Here is a 14,995-nt window from a genome sequence, read left to right as displayed (position 1 = left end):
TTAAGGATTGTTGTGATTTGTTCTAATGTTGTTCTTATATTTAGGTATAGTTATTTTCCTGCTGAAAATTTGATAGAATACAAATGGCCACCTGATGAAACAGGAGAATATTATATGCTTCAGGAGCAAGTCAGTGAATATTTGGGTGTGACTTCCTTTAAAAGAAAATATCCAGGTATTTATTTTTAAAGTTTTTCTTCTAAAAGCTTGTGTCCTTAAACAGTTTGGGTGTAGTCTGTGCTTCTTTGGTTATAGGATGGGCTGACTGTTAATAAAAAGACCCAGGAAAAGCAGACCTGGACTATACTTGTACTTTTTATTTTCATTACTGGAAATGAAATGTATCCGCTGGTTTTCAAAATAATATAAGACTTTGTGGTATTGCCATGAAAATTTGCAAACAAGTCTGATTTGACAGTTAGATCAGACAGAGCAGGTACTGTTTGAAAACTGATGTTAATTTTATTTTTAGTGATTTGTTGATGATTTCTTACTATATAACTGGATCTCTCTATTCTGTTTCCTGAATTGTGGCAACATTCCTACACTGTGGAAAAATACTAAAAGGTTCAAGTATTTATTATCAAGTATTTGAGCCTCCATTATTCAGAATTGTCAAATCTGGCTCTTTTGTTGGGGAATTTATTTTTTGAAGTTTTGGTAAAAGAGAAAAGACTGTACTTTCAGTGCTTGGTAAAATTTTCTGCATCTGAACTTACATGTCAGATTTCTTTAGTTTTCCTGTAAATCATAACTATAGGCAGGGTCTTGACCTACTGTAGGTCAAGAAAATCTACCATGTCCCTACATTGTTTGTTAAATTTAAAAGTAATTTATCAAGTTATCATGTTTCTTGGAATTAGCAGTATAATACAGGCTCTAACTGCATGGAAACAAAACGGTTGAAATACTTTGACAGTGTTTATGGGAGAGTTTCAGTTACTGCACACATTTTTATTTCTCTTTTTTGGTTTTTTTTTGAGATTTAGAAAGGCGTGATTTATCTCACAAGGAGAAACTCTACCTCAGAGAACTAAATGTTATCACAGAGACTCAGTGCACACTAGGTAAGAAAACAAATTGTTAGACTCCTTATTACAGTACAAGAAGTATGACACAGAAAATGGGGGTTCAGTTTGGTAGAGAATGATTGTATGCCTCTCAACTGAAAACATAAATTCTGAAATGAAAACTGATTTATTATTATTTTAGTAAATTGGCCATGATGTATCAGTATTCCAGATTTATTATTAACAAATATATTTTGGATCTGTTCTAATTACTTAGAGGGGATTTTGCTGTTTTCTAAGTTAACTTGTAGAACCTTTTTCTCTTAGAGAAGAGACCACCATAATTGTGTAGTCTCATATATATACATATATGTACATATATACATCGTGGTATATATTGTGTATATATGTACAGGGTGTCTTTATATACATTAGTTAAATGGTTCAGCTTCTATGTTAGAAATTAGAAGAGTGTATATTATGGCACTTGAATATACTTGAAATGGATTGATGTGATTTCTGAGGGTTTTATTGAAAGTTTTTTTTCTTACTCTTCTGATACATGTGATTTGGATATGCTAGAGTTTAAATGATGCTGACATGATTTTTTTTTGTTGTTGTTTGTATCATGAGTCTTTGAAAATGTAATGTCATTTTATATGTTAACAATTTTTAGTATACCACCTTTATTTCTCACCCGTGAGCTGTTTTTGTTTAACTTAACTATACATAAGAGAACCGTATCTAATTTTTATATATAGAGGTAAAATGTTATATTCTGCCTTGTATCTCCAATAGAGATGTGTGCTGACTTAACTACCCCTGTTTTTAAAATTATAGTTATAATCAGTGGTAGTGACCAAGTCATTCCATGCTATTGTCTGTGTTTGGAGATTAGTTGTGTTGGAACTGTCAGGGAAGATCTGCACTGTAGCTGCAAACTGAGGCATTCTGCCTTTTGAACTTGAAATGCTTTGATTGGGAGTCAGGAGTCTGTGCAGTTTGCTGCTCTGAATTGCTCTCCTAAAGACTCTTCCCTGATTTGTATAGAGACTTTATGTAAACCTTGTAATTTCAGTAAAGGTTCTGAAGGGTAATGAAACTTCACCAGCACTGGAAACTGAAACTAACAGTATGTAAGGTCCCATCTAGAACAAAGGTTCTGCCTCACTAGTGAGTTTTTAAGTAGGTGATTGAGTCAATTTGAAGGGGTCTGTAGCTGTAAGTAATGACATGAGCCTTGGGTATAAGCAAACTCCTAGTCAGCCTTGAAAGCTAAATGGCTTTCAAGTTCACTGCTACTTGAGAAGGAAAAGCATTGTGCACAGAAGGTGGTTGTTGTCTTTAGCTACTCAAAAACTTAAGAGTTGGTCATTGTGTGATATAAATAACCTACAGTTACTTTTGTAGATAGCATCATTGTTGCTTTTATTTATTTTAGGTCTAACAGCTTTGCGTAGTGATGAAGTAATTGATCTTATGATTAAAGAATACCCTGCCAAACATGCTGAGTATTCTGTTATACTGCAAGAGAAAGAACGGCAGCGAATAACAGATCATTACAAGGAGTACTCTGTAAGTAATTACCACTTAAAGTGAACCATATCTGCAATGGGAATGTGAGAAAAGGTTCTTCTCAAACTGATAGTGAAATGTATGTGAATTGATGTGATTGCTTTTATTCCAGCAAATGCAGCAGCAGAACACACAGAAAGTAGAAGCCAGCAAAGTTCCAGAATATATTAAAAAGGCTGCCAAGAAAGCTGCAGAATTCAACAGCAATTTAAACCGAGAGCGGATGGAAGAAAGAAGAGCCTATTTTGATTTACAGACACATGTAGGCAGATTTAAATTTCTTACCAATTGTGAGGAGGGAGCTCCTTGCTTGTTTTAGTGAAGTTGGTTTTGGTACCATTTTAACTATTTTCAGGGGAGTTGATTCTTTTTTCACTCATATAGAGACGTACGGTTTTGCTCTTAAATGGGTAATACTGTTAAAAGTAATAATCTCAAATATATTGAACCTGCAGGCTTTTTTAACTTGAAAATAATTGTCTCGGGAAGCTCTAAACATCTCAGTATTGTAATCATGTTCTTTTACTGATAGTCTTAGCATAAAACTAAGAGCGTTGTTTATTCATATAAATGGCTAATTCTTCTTTTGATCACCTCCAAAATTTTGCCTGACAATACCTGAAGTTGAAAAGAAAACTATTTAATACCTAAAAGTCTGCTGCCTGTCAATATTATGCCCTTATTTTTTGTTAGGTGTTATATTATTTTTCTGTTGCATATGTTATATGCCTCTATGTTTGATTAAAAAAAAAAAAATCTGTCATTTTGAAGCAGTGCTGTTCTGCTTCTATAAAGGCAGTAAAGCAAAAGTTTTCTATGCAAATTGTTACATGGCGAACAATTACGGAATGTTTTCATTTTCCTGGTATTGACCATGTTAAGAGACAAGATAATGGATAATTACTTCTATTTCCTTCTAAGAGAAGGAAGGCTTATTATGTGAGCTTCTCCTTTCCATATATTTATATTATTAATGGATTTTTTTAAATAGTACAGTCTGGGTTCAGAATTAGATGGACATGTTCTTTCTGCTCTAAAGCAGTGTGGACCAATAGTGATAATTCATGCTAAAGATGCCAGTTACAAATGTTAATGTTTACTGTTTCAATTGCTAGATTTCAATTTCAAAAATTTTTTCATAGTATACTGTTTAAAGAGGTTTTACCTAATCTTTGTTCAGTTCACTAGATACTTAGGAATTTGATTTAATCCATAATACTGTTCTGTGAGTGGGATCTCTTAGCATTTTAGTGAACTGAATTTCTCATGGGAGAATTCAGATAGCTGTTCCAGTTCAGTAAAACTGGCAAGTTAAAAAATACTTGGAGGAGTATTTGGTGAGGAAGGCTCAACTGTTTGTGAAACAAAAATGTAATTGTTTTGTATTAAACAATGCAGATTATCCAGGTGCCTCAAGGAAAATACAAGGTCTTGCCTACAGAGAGAACAAAGGTTAGTCCTTATCCAGTGGCTCTCATACCCGGCCAGTTCCAGGAGTACTACAAAAGGTATTTTAAAAGCATTCCAACTGCCAGTTCTGTTCCACTGATCTCTTTTGTCTGTATTTAGCAAGTGGAAAACATTTCAGTGTCTTTGCTGTAAGGTTTCAAATTAATTTTAGTTTGAGACACTTGATAATCTTCAAAGATGCATATTGTGACAGCTTGAGTCAACAAAACAGTGTTGACTGCAAGACTGCTGGCTCTACAGTGCTTGAGATTTGGCCTGCTCAGATATTTACCATAGCAAAAAGGGACATGGATTTCACTCCTGCCACCCTTCTGTTTATTTATCATCTGCCTCTGCACGTGTGCTAAAATTAATATTTTTGTATCAAAGTGTTGTAATGCTGGCTTGTGATCACGTGTCTTCTGTTCTATTTTGAATTTTTAGAAACTCTTTAAAAAAATTTGGTCCTGTGGGTTAAATTTGATGTTGGATTTGTAAGTGAGAAAGACATTGCAAGCTGGACCTTTACATTTAATGAAAAGCATGTTACTTGACTGTTGACATAAATTTAAGATTTTACTAGCAGCATGCTACCACTGAACAAATCCATACAGATTTGAAGATTTTGCTGAAGTCTTACTGTTGTACAATACAGGTGGTATTCATGCAATATATGCTTTTTTTTTTTGTAGAGCAGCTCTTTGTCTGCATGTGCCTTTCTCCTTCCAGTGTGTGTTCATATTTGCATGTTACAGGACGTTCCTGAAGGACTTAACTTTTATTAAATCAATTTAATTATAATGACTTCATATTATGTTTATTTTGCACTTGTAAGCTGCTGGTGAAACTGCTTTTCCATCTCAGTGAAGGACACGACCTTTCATAATATGCATCAAAATAGTATCCTGTTCCTTACAATGCTTGCCCCCAGCAGTAGGAGGGCTTTCACTTTTTTCTTAGTCTTTAGGGTTAAAAAGGGTAGAATATGCATGATGAGCTGTATCTGGCTATAAGTGGTGTGATTATACCTTTACATTCTTTCAAAATTACATTTTCATGTGCATTTTTTTGTCCTCAATAATCAGCTACACAGCTGTATTCTTTGCTTTGGATATGTTTATGTGCCCTGAGTTAGAATTTTACACGTTATGGAGCTCTGTACCTTCATAAACAAAGTGCATGGTTTGTTTGGCATAGTAAGCATGGATTGGTTAAAACTTTGCAAATGCCATCTGTGTTCCATGAATATCTGCTCTACAAAGAAGACAAGTTCTATATATAATATCACATTTGGGAGGAAAAATTAGTATGGTTCCTTTGTTTTCAGAACTTCCTATTTTTATGTGCCTTCTTGAAAAAAAGGAGACTCTTATTAAAGTCCCTGTGTACTGTGTGACTTAATATTTACGCATAAAGTGCACATGAATGAATGAATGAATTAATTTTATTTATTTAACATCAGATACTCTCCAGATGAACTTCGTTATCTGCCGTTAAACACAGCTCTTTATGAACCTCCTTTGGATCCAGAGCTGCTTACACTGGACAGTGATGGAGATTCAGATGATGCAGAGGAAGGACGAGGTGATGAAAAACGGAAAACCAAAGGCAATTCGGTGAGACAAATTGAAAGTATTCTTGATCAAAAAAGTCCTTTCCCTTCACTTTTGTTAGTTTAATTAGTTTCTTAGAATCTTTTAACATTTGCAAAATGAAGGAAAGACCCTTTTTAGTACTTCTGTTTATTTCATAACACTGTTCTCCATTGCTTTCTGTTTTGGTCCATTTTCAGGGTAAATTGAAAAAATATTTGACATTTCAGGCCTTTTCTTCCTGTTTATAATTTTTTTTTGTTTGTTTTGTTTTGTTTAAAGAAATTTTGAAGAAACTTCCCAATGCAGCTCTTCATTATGCCCTTTTTCCTGAGGGAAAGTTGCTGGCATTACTGAGGAGAATGAATACTGTAGTTCAGGTCACAGTATACTTTTTTTTGTGATGTGGAAGCAGCAAGTATAGAAACAGTTTCTTCATTACAATTATATTTATTTAATTTAATTTTTAAATTAAATTCCAATTTAAAAAGAAGGTTAAAAGCACTGTGGTTTTTTGCTTTACAACACATCTTTTAAAAGATATTTATGTTCTCTCCACTTATGCAAATGCAAAATTAAGCATTAGCTGAAACTTAAGGGAAACTTTCATGTACGTACCTTGACAGTTCTTTAAATGCTCAAGAGCCAGCTGAGATTCAAAAGCTGAGTACAACTGAACCATTGGTGTATTGGTGCAGTTTGTATGTTGGTGACAATCTCTTTCCAGAAGTTTAACTTAATTTTAACAGTAGTAGAATATCACAGTGCATTTAGCAATTTCTGGCATGATTGGTGAACGTGTTTGGCAGTGGGTACGTACAGTTCTAAATTTTGTCATGTAAATATCTTCTTTGAAATTTGTAAGATAATTATAATTGCAGAAAGGAAGAGGTCAGCTTGTAGTTTAACAAAAGGAGAAGTAAATGTTTAACGCACTGTTTCTGCTTGCATTTTTTTGAGAAGAAGAAATCATAAACATAGCATGCTAAATGTCAACTCAAATTTTTGGTTTAATCACACTCCAGCTTTTTTACAGTTGGTCAGTTGGTCTTTAACCATTTTTTCCCAGTTTTCTTTTCCATTGACTTCCATTCTCATTAATGGTAAAGAAAAGTGACTTGACCAAGCAGACTATCCTTTTGATTTTTCACAGAGGCTCAGAAATCTTTTTTTTTTTTGTGGCAGAATGCAGAAGGAAAAATGTCCCTGAGTTTGAAAAGTGTAGAGAAGTGTGGAAGATTGATAATCAGATTTCTGTGAAGTGGTTTTGGCTATGGGAGCAGGGATTCATGGCTATTTAGTCATTGAGGGGGGCATATAGTTAAAAAAAACCCACAGAGGTGGGACATTGTCAGATTTGGGCAACCTACCATTTTCTCAGATCTCCTTGTGGAATCCCACAATACGCTAAAACTTTTCCTTTTTCCTACCTCCCCCTCCTCCATTGTCAGAGTTGGTAGCAGTTTTCTTTTATGTAGTGTTTCAGTGGTTCTGACCTAAATAATCCTTCCCTTAAAATAATGGTGAAACATACCATTTCTTCTTGCCACATAGTTCAATCTGCTTTTGTGTTACACTCCTCCATTTGCTGTGTCTGTTTTGTCTGTTTGATTTTAGGACCGGGGGAACAGGCTGATTACTATTGTGTTTTTACAGAGTGTGTTTTACTGTAGGGCACCATTGTTATTTGGCCTCTTGGGTTTTATTGTGATAAATGTGAGTAATCACACTGCTTCCTTCTGGAGCTTTTTGGAAGCCCTTATTAACACTTCTCTGAGAAAAGTCTTGTGCTGCTGCTCTTAATTATGCCTACATTGATCTCTCACCCTCTTTGAACCTCTTCCCCTCTTTCTTGCCTCCTTATTCCTCAAAAAAAAAAAGGCAAAAAAGCTTTATGTACAAAATAAATCTGTTGTTTGGTTCTGTATTAAATATGGAAGTGTGTTTTGCCGTTGATGGCATTCTTCTGCTGCAGTCCAAATTAAATACTTATATTGCTCCTGGTGAAAACAGTAGATAAGGGTGGCAGAAAAAAACCTTCACATGTTTTAATTCAAGGCAATCCTTGTATGCTTTACATGCATGCATGACAAGGGCACTTTTAACTTTTTGCTGCCCCTTTATGTTGTAAAGGGCATCTTGCATTTAGTTGATTTCTTGCTGACTTCTAATGAAAACGCTTCAGAGAATTACGCTGTTGTGCTTCCCACACTGGTACCAAGACCAACTGCAAAAAACATGACTGCTGTTGCTGATGCCAGTCTCTTAAACCAGAAAAAGACAGATTATGAATGTTGTGAACAAAGGTGTTCTAGATTGTGATAGACCATATGCTTATGCAGAAGGAATGACATATCCTTCTCTTACCTTACTTGACTCTAAGGAGCGTAGGAAAGACTTGTCTGTCTATCCAAAAAAATAAATAAAAAAAATATAGCTATGGTATTTTTATTATAGGATAATTCGTCTGGCAATGTATCTGAAGGTGATTGCGCCACAGACAACCAGGAGGATTCTTTTCAGGGAAGACAAAAAACAAGAGACAAAAGTGCTACTCCAAGAAAAGATGGTTCCAAACGTTCTGTATTACCTAAATCAGTTCCTGGGTACAAGGTAGAAGAAAAAAGCCCCTGACTGAATTTTATTCACCAGCTTCTTCCTGAAGTACTTGGTTTTTTCAATAATGTGGAACTTCTGCTTGCTGTACTTCACTAGCTGTTCTCCTGTTATGTGCTCCATCTGTTTGCTTCCTTATTTCCTTTTTGCTTATATTTTGTGTGAGGCTTTTCTTTACCTTAGTTGTGCAGTGGCCTCCTGTTGAGTTAATTTCTTAGATTCATAGGCAGTAAAGCTAGAAAAATCCATTGTGGATTTTTCATTGGAACTCAACATCTTTCTGTCTGCTTTAACATAGCAGTCAGAAGTATGTGCCAGTTTGAAGCTAGTATTCACTATCTGTTACTTTTTTTTTTCTCTTCTGTATGGCAGCATACCAAGAGGCCAGTCCTGTAAAGTGCAGCTGTGTGGCTGAACATATTGTTATGGCATTCATTTTAAATACAGCCTTTCATCCTGTGATGTTATGATGTATAGGATGGAAGGCAAAAAGCTTACTACAGCTGTATAGGCAACGCTGTGTAACCCCATAACAGTATTTGGAAAATAGCTTTTTATGTAGTTCATACTATGGTAACATTTGTGGGCAATTTGCTTTTATCTAAACTAGAAACTTGGTGAGTATGTTAAGACATTTCAGCTATCAAGCAGTGATTGCCGAACCTAAGACCCTAATCTTCAGTATTCCCATATAATAATTTCAAGAATTATGATAAAAATACTTTTCAGAAGAAATGGGAATTGGCACACATTGTTTATGTGTTACTATTCTGCATACTGAGAGAGGATCTGAATAAATTGTAACACATTTAAAGCAGGTAATTGTCTAGTCCTGTTCCACTGAGAGGAGTGAGAGTTTTCCATTGACTTAAATGGGAGCAAGAATAGACCCATAAAGAGGGAAAACACTAAGTTAAGATAGCATTGAGTGTTTACCAGTCAGAAATGCCAATTGACAGTTATGGGATGAGGAACACTTCTGTCAGTGACAAGTTTGTACATACTGAAAATCTGTCTCGGCAAAAGTGAGCTGTTGATGGCTTGCATTTTATGTGTATAAATATTTATTGTCTGTGTTTACCAAGTTAATAGTAAATAGACTATAACTTACAATAAGAAGCTAATTTCCAGCAAAAATTGGACAGCTTGGATAAATTTCCTCTACATACAGTATCTGTACAAGTTTGAAACAGACAGCAAGCTCTGGTTGCATTTTCTGTTTTCAGGAACTTATTAAGAAATGCGTGAACTGTATAGATTTAGACTATGGTTACCACATATATATATTTTTTTATATGTAACTTTGCAAGAAGTTGTAGACATAGAATGCATTTCAGTATTCCCATGAACATGAAATCCAAAGATGAAGGCTGAAATTTTGCTTTAGCTTTGTTTAACTTGACATTAGAAATGGTGTGCCACTGGTTTACAGAAGCTTCACTTAGCTGCGAGATGCTCAAATGTTTGATTATTTCAATCTACTTAATGGACTTATGAATGCATAGGGAGAGAACTTGTGCAGCAGACCTTTCAGCAAAGTTTTGAACTTAAAATTGTAGAAGAGCAGTAGTAGTATACAGCACTGCATTTTGAAAATGGATTCCCATAGCAATTACTTACTGGTTTAAAATCACTGATTCTGTCAGGAACAAGCTCTTACTATAAATTTACAGTGCCACATCTTTGCAGTGTCAGCATACCCTGCCTGCATCAACCATCTGAATGCTGTTAAGTCAGGGGTGGTGATGGTATTTTAGGAGGGTGAGAGGATTGGCTTTCTTGTTTGTGGGAACATTTGAAATCTTGCAATAAGCCAAATTACATGAGCTGTTTTAACTGGTAAGACAGAATGATTCTTTTTTGTGAGTCTATAAAAACACCAGATAACAATATACCTACCATATGTGCCTACATGTTGAGGCACTTAGAGCCGAAGGCTTAACTGATACAAAATGTTTTCCCTGTGAAATCTTTATAATTCTTTTGTTCTATATTGTTCTCTGATATTGGACTATTTTTGTAGGACACTAATCTTTTGGTTACATGTAGTTAAAATGGAAGGATAATTGCTATGGCATCAGCATATATATATATATATATAGTTATAGCCACGTTATAAGTATTACAGGATTCCATACATTTCCACTGAGTTATTTTCAAGTAAAAGAAATACTGTATTTTATATGGAGTCTTTTTTATTGTCAGTTCTTTAACAAAGGACAGTTAGCGTGTGTTTTACATTTTGTCATGTTACAAGTAGTGAGTCTGTTGCTGCACGACTGACTGCTACAATTGCACACACAGGGTACTGTTAAAAGTACAGGAGAATTTTTTTGCACATGAAACTGAAATATGTTGAGTATCTTTATTTTGCAACACTTCTGTTTTGGGTCACTGTATATGAAAATGTAACGCTTCGCATTCAGAATAGGATGTTATAAAAACATGGTGTAGTTGGAAAGCTTACTTTGAGAGCTGCGGCACAGCACCATGGAAGTGAAAACCTACACAGCACAGTCATCATTTTGATCCTGCATTTATTTTCTCTCCTATCTTACCCCAATGAGATGGGGATGTAGAAAGCAAAATTTACTCCTAGTGAGATGGGGTATTGTGACTTCCCATTTGGAATTGACAGACTTTTTTATAGCATTTCTAAAAGCCACTTACGGTGATAGAACGGAACTGGATTAAAATGTGAATAGTCTGGATTTGTTTGTTTGTTTGTTTTTATTTGTTTTTGTTTTTGTAAAAATACTTCCATACTGTTGGAACTTCATTCTTAAAAGGCTGTGATTTTCGCCCCCCTTAATATGCACGGTTTCTGATGAATACAGGTTAGTGAACTAAGAGTAGATGGAAGCATTGTTAATAAATGCATTTATAGCAATGTCTAGCTTGAGTTATGTGTATCAGAATGTGAACTGCACACGCCTTTAACACTTGGATGTGTCCAAAAAGCAGCTCACTTTGGCTGGAGTATTGGCGAGTGTGATATTGTATATTAAAGGCAGTAAAATACAAATCTAACAAGCCAGAAGTTTGATGAGGAAAGTGTGCTTGCTATGTTAGAGAGGCTCAGTTTCTTAGATTACAGTACAATTAAAAAAAAATAGCCTAAACAATGGAAGGGTAAATGCTGCCACACTGACAAGGTTTAAGCATGTGCCACTTTTGTTGGGAGGAGCAGGGTATAAAGGTATACATGTAGGACACGTAGTATAGTTAACAGTAAAAGAGTTTATGCGTGGTTTTGCTTCCATTATATTTATTATTTTGTAGAGATGTTTGTGTGTTAGACTTCTTTTACTGTTTTATTATATTTATGTATGAAACAGGTTGACTTTGCTTTTTTAAAATAAATAAGCAAAAAAAAAAGTGTCTATGAATGCCTCTGTCATCTTTTGAAGGAAGTTACCTATAAACACATGGTGTGGTGGTTTTTTTGCTTTCTTGAATAAAACTCCTTAGACTGAACAATTTGAAGCAGGCTGTAGCCATGTTTTTACATAAAAAGCACATTGAAAACTTTAGAAAACTTACAGCAATGCATCCTGATACTTCAAAAATGAGTCAAGATACTAATTATCTTGCTAGATGCTATCAAAAACTGGCTGGGGAAATGAACACACTTAAAGATAAGTTGTATTGCAAAAGATCTTTGTAATTGTATTTATTAATTTATTTGTGTTTTCATTTTTTAGATTTGTTTTAAAATTAAACCTAATTCTTCTCCTTGCATGTGGTTGGTAGTTGACAGGGATTCTTACTTACTGACAAGCTATTCAGAAGCCTTCAGCTCCCTCTGCTAGCTGGGTCTTTGCAGCAACTTTGTTTTTTAAAACTGGTGCTAGTCAGTTTAAATCAGTGAGTACTACATTAATTGTAGGCTACATTTCTCACTGATTTCATTATGAGGCAATCAAAGCTCAACAATGTAACTGCTGCCATATTTCTGAAATTCAGAATGCTTTCCTTCTTCCTCAGGCCTCATCAGGATGAAACTGTTGGTGTATATATGGAGTTGGCATACACAATGCATAGGCAGATGTTCCACGTTGTAACAGCCCGCTCTTTATCTTACCCTTGAAATGCATCTCATGGACCCAGACACACTCCAGATGATCACTTAGAAAAATTCTAAATGTAAATGTCTAGTCAAATGCAAGGGTTTTGTTTCTTACATGGTTATGACTGAATACAAGCAATGGTAAAAGAAAGACAGCCCTGTACAGCATAGCTCTAACCAGGAAATTTGAAACTGAAGATAGAGAAAATCAAGTTTATTGCTTTTGTAATTAATTTTATATATGTAGGAAGAAATGTAATGCAAGTAACAAAATTATATATAATTTCCTTCATAAACAAGAAATCTACACAGAAGTTCATAAAGTAGTATTCTATATTGGAAGAATCTTCCTGAAATTTTTCATCCTATGTCACATTAATTCACCATGAGGAGAATGTTAACTGATGAATTAATACGAAGAGGCAAGTACGTGCTTTTGATCCAGTTGGATTTACATGCAACTCATTATGACAAATGCAGAATTTTATGTAGTTAAATCTGATTTTTTCCATTGCTGCTGCTTGTCAGTGATTGTCACGTGTTTCAGGGTTCACACGTCCTGACAGACAGTTTATTAATTTTAATAGTTAAGGAGATAGATGACATTTCCTGTTGAATCTGTGAATTCTTCTGGAATGAATTTATAGCCCTCTTCTACCCTTCCAGCCAAAGGTCATTCCAAATGCTATATGTGGAATTTGTCTGAAGGGTAAGGAGTCCAACAAGAAAGGAAAACCTGAAGCTCTTATACATTGCTCCCAGTGTGACAACAGTGGTGAGTATCTACATGCACTGAGTGGATTCCTAAGGGAATTTGACAGATCTGTTTGTGGACATATTTAGTGTACTCCATGTGTAGCAAGAGTTCAGTTGCCCTTTCTGTCCTTTGTTACAACCCCATGTCTCTTTTGTGTTCTCTGTGCTCGCACACTCGGTGCACTGTGGGATCTCACCAGGAGGTGAGCTAAGCTTCATGTTTGGTGAAAGCAAACAGTCTAACTAATTCTAAATTTCATTTCAGGCATAAAAGTAATAATACTGGTTTTCATCTAGGCCACCCTTCTTGCCTTGATATGACCCCGGAGCTTGTTGCTATGATTAAGACTTACCCTTGGCAGTGTATGGAGTGTAAAACATGCATTATATGTGGGCAGCCTCACCATGAAGAAGAAATGATGTTCTGTGATGTATGTGACCGTGGTTATCACACTTTCTGTGTGGGGCTTGATGCTATCCCTTCAGGTAACAGAGTTCCCTTGCTCCCTTCCCACTTCCTCTGAGTCCTGGACTCACTCTCAGAATTAATACACACATTGCTTTTGAAAGAATAGTTTAAAACAAGAGTGAAGGGGAAGAAACACTGTAGGAAAGCATTCACACTACAGGACTTTTTTACTAAGCTTTATTTCTGTATATTTGGTTGTGCACAGTTAAACCTGGCAATTCCTGTGTAGGAAATGTAATTGGCTTTTACAGCGTAATCCAAACAGGCTCAGAACTTTTTTTTTTCTATATCCACAGAATACTGGGAATAATTACCTCTTTTCATTGAAGAAACCTGTAAAAGAAACTGTATTGCTGCATATTGCTAGAGTATAGCTTTCACATTAATTGTGCTGTTTTAGCTTCTAAATGAAATAGTTGTCTCAATTTAATATTTGTAAATATCTCTTTAAACCCTTTCATTCCTTTTTTTATTCTTAAACATCAAAACTGCAACAGAAGAACCTCCATGGTAGGCACACAAGCCAGTAGCTTTAAATTACTTAAATCGCTTCTATCATGTGGTCAACTCAGGACAGTAGAAAGAAAATAACGCTGGTACTGTTGCTTTACATGTAATTTTAAGTCCATAGTAAGATCATGAATACATATTCAGCGGCAGTGACTCCAGTGACACCGTACTGCCCCATTTTGGGAAGCCATGGAGTTAGCTGTCACTTTTATACAGGTTCTGTGACTGATTTCACTTTGACGCTGACCTAAGAATATAATCAAAATAGATTACATGTCTACAAAGCTACAAAATTACCAAAGCCTTTGATTCCAGCTATTGTAACATAAACAGTTAAATGCTTCGCCAACTGCCATTCATTTCTGTTCTGGGTAACTTCACAACTCAAACTGTAGTCATTCACCTGAAAATATGAACGGCAAACTTGAGCATTGTTTGTAAAGCTCTTACCTAATTACCACCTCCTTGGCAGTGCTGGCACTTCCTGAGGTCCGTGAAGATTGGTGTAGCCGGTGGTTACACATAATGAGTCTGCAAGGGAGTGTGAATTGTATATGCTGCTTTGTAGAAAAGATGCTCAATTTTAAAAGCATTGGTTGTTCACATTAAAGGAAGTACTGCAAATCAATAAGCACCTAAGAATGGTGAAGGGCTGCCTAAATAGATGAGAGAGTAACAAACCTAGTTTCCCAATAATTGATAACTTTCTTTTCTTAGGTCGCTGGATTTGTGATTGTTGTCAGAAAGACCCTCCTGTACCCAGAAGAGGAGGAAGAAGGGGGAAAAGCAGCAAGGAGGGCTAAAAAAGCCCTAGAAACTTGCTGTCCAAAACTTAACTGCACAAATTAAAGTGATACTCTGGTGCTATTTAATCAACCACTCTATAAGAGGAGCAATACCACTTTTTTTTTTTTTCCTTTTTACTAAATAAACTTTGTCTATATATTGA

At 35.4% G+C, this 14,995-nt stretch overlaps 1 protein-coding gene across 5 annotated transcripts in view; it reads left to right on the top strand.

Annotated features, from left to right (window-relative positions):
- The window catches only part of PHF10 (PHD finger protein 10), an 18,698-nt gene extending 3,703 nt beyond the window's left edge, over nt 1–14,995 (top strand). The window contains exons 3-12 of one of the 5 annotated variants that reach the window (XM_005518671.3): nt 45–175; nt 984–1,067; nt 2,452–2,585; nt 2,698–2,847; nt 3,984–4,093; nt 5,497–5,650; nt 8,084–8,239; nt 12,978–13,086; nt 13,365–13,553; nt 14,764–14,995. In XM_005518671.3, coding sequence (XP_005518728.2) covers nt 45–175; nt 984–1,067; nt 2,452–2,585; nt 2,698–2,847; nt 3,984–4,093; nt 5,497–5,650; nt 8,084–8,239; nt 12,978–13,086; nt 13,365–13,553; nt 14,764–14,849 — 1,303 coding nt within the window. In that variant the 3' untranslated portion in view covers nt 14,850–14,995. Of the gene's footprint in view, nt 1–44; nt 176–983; nt 1,068–2,451; nt 2,586–2,697; nt 2,848–3,983; nt 4,094–5,496; nt 5,651–8,083; nt 11,860–12,977; nt 13,087–13,364; nt 13,554–14,763 lie in introns of those variants that run through there. The other 4 variants (XM_014263459.2, XM_014263456.2, XM_014263457.2 and 1 more) reach the window with 4 other exon arrangements.

This window comes from Pseudopodoces humilis, chromosome 3 (genome assembly GCF_049639895.1).
Source record: "Pseudopodoces humilis isolate 2021_Gansu_Grassland_sample_001 chromosome 3, ASM4963989v1, whole genome shotgun sequence".
NCBI lineage: Eukaryota > Metazoa > Chordata > Aves > Passeriformes > Paridae > Pseudopodoces > Pseudopodoces humilis.
Note: the sequence above shows the minus strand (reverse complement) of the source record. Positions and strands in the feature narration are given on the sequence as shown.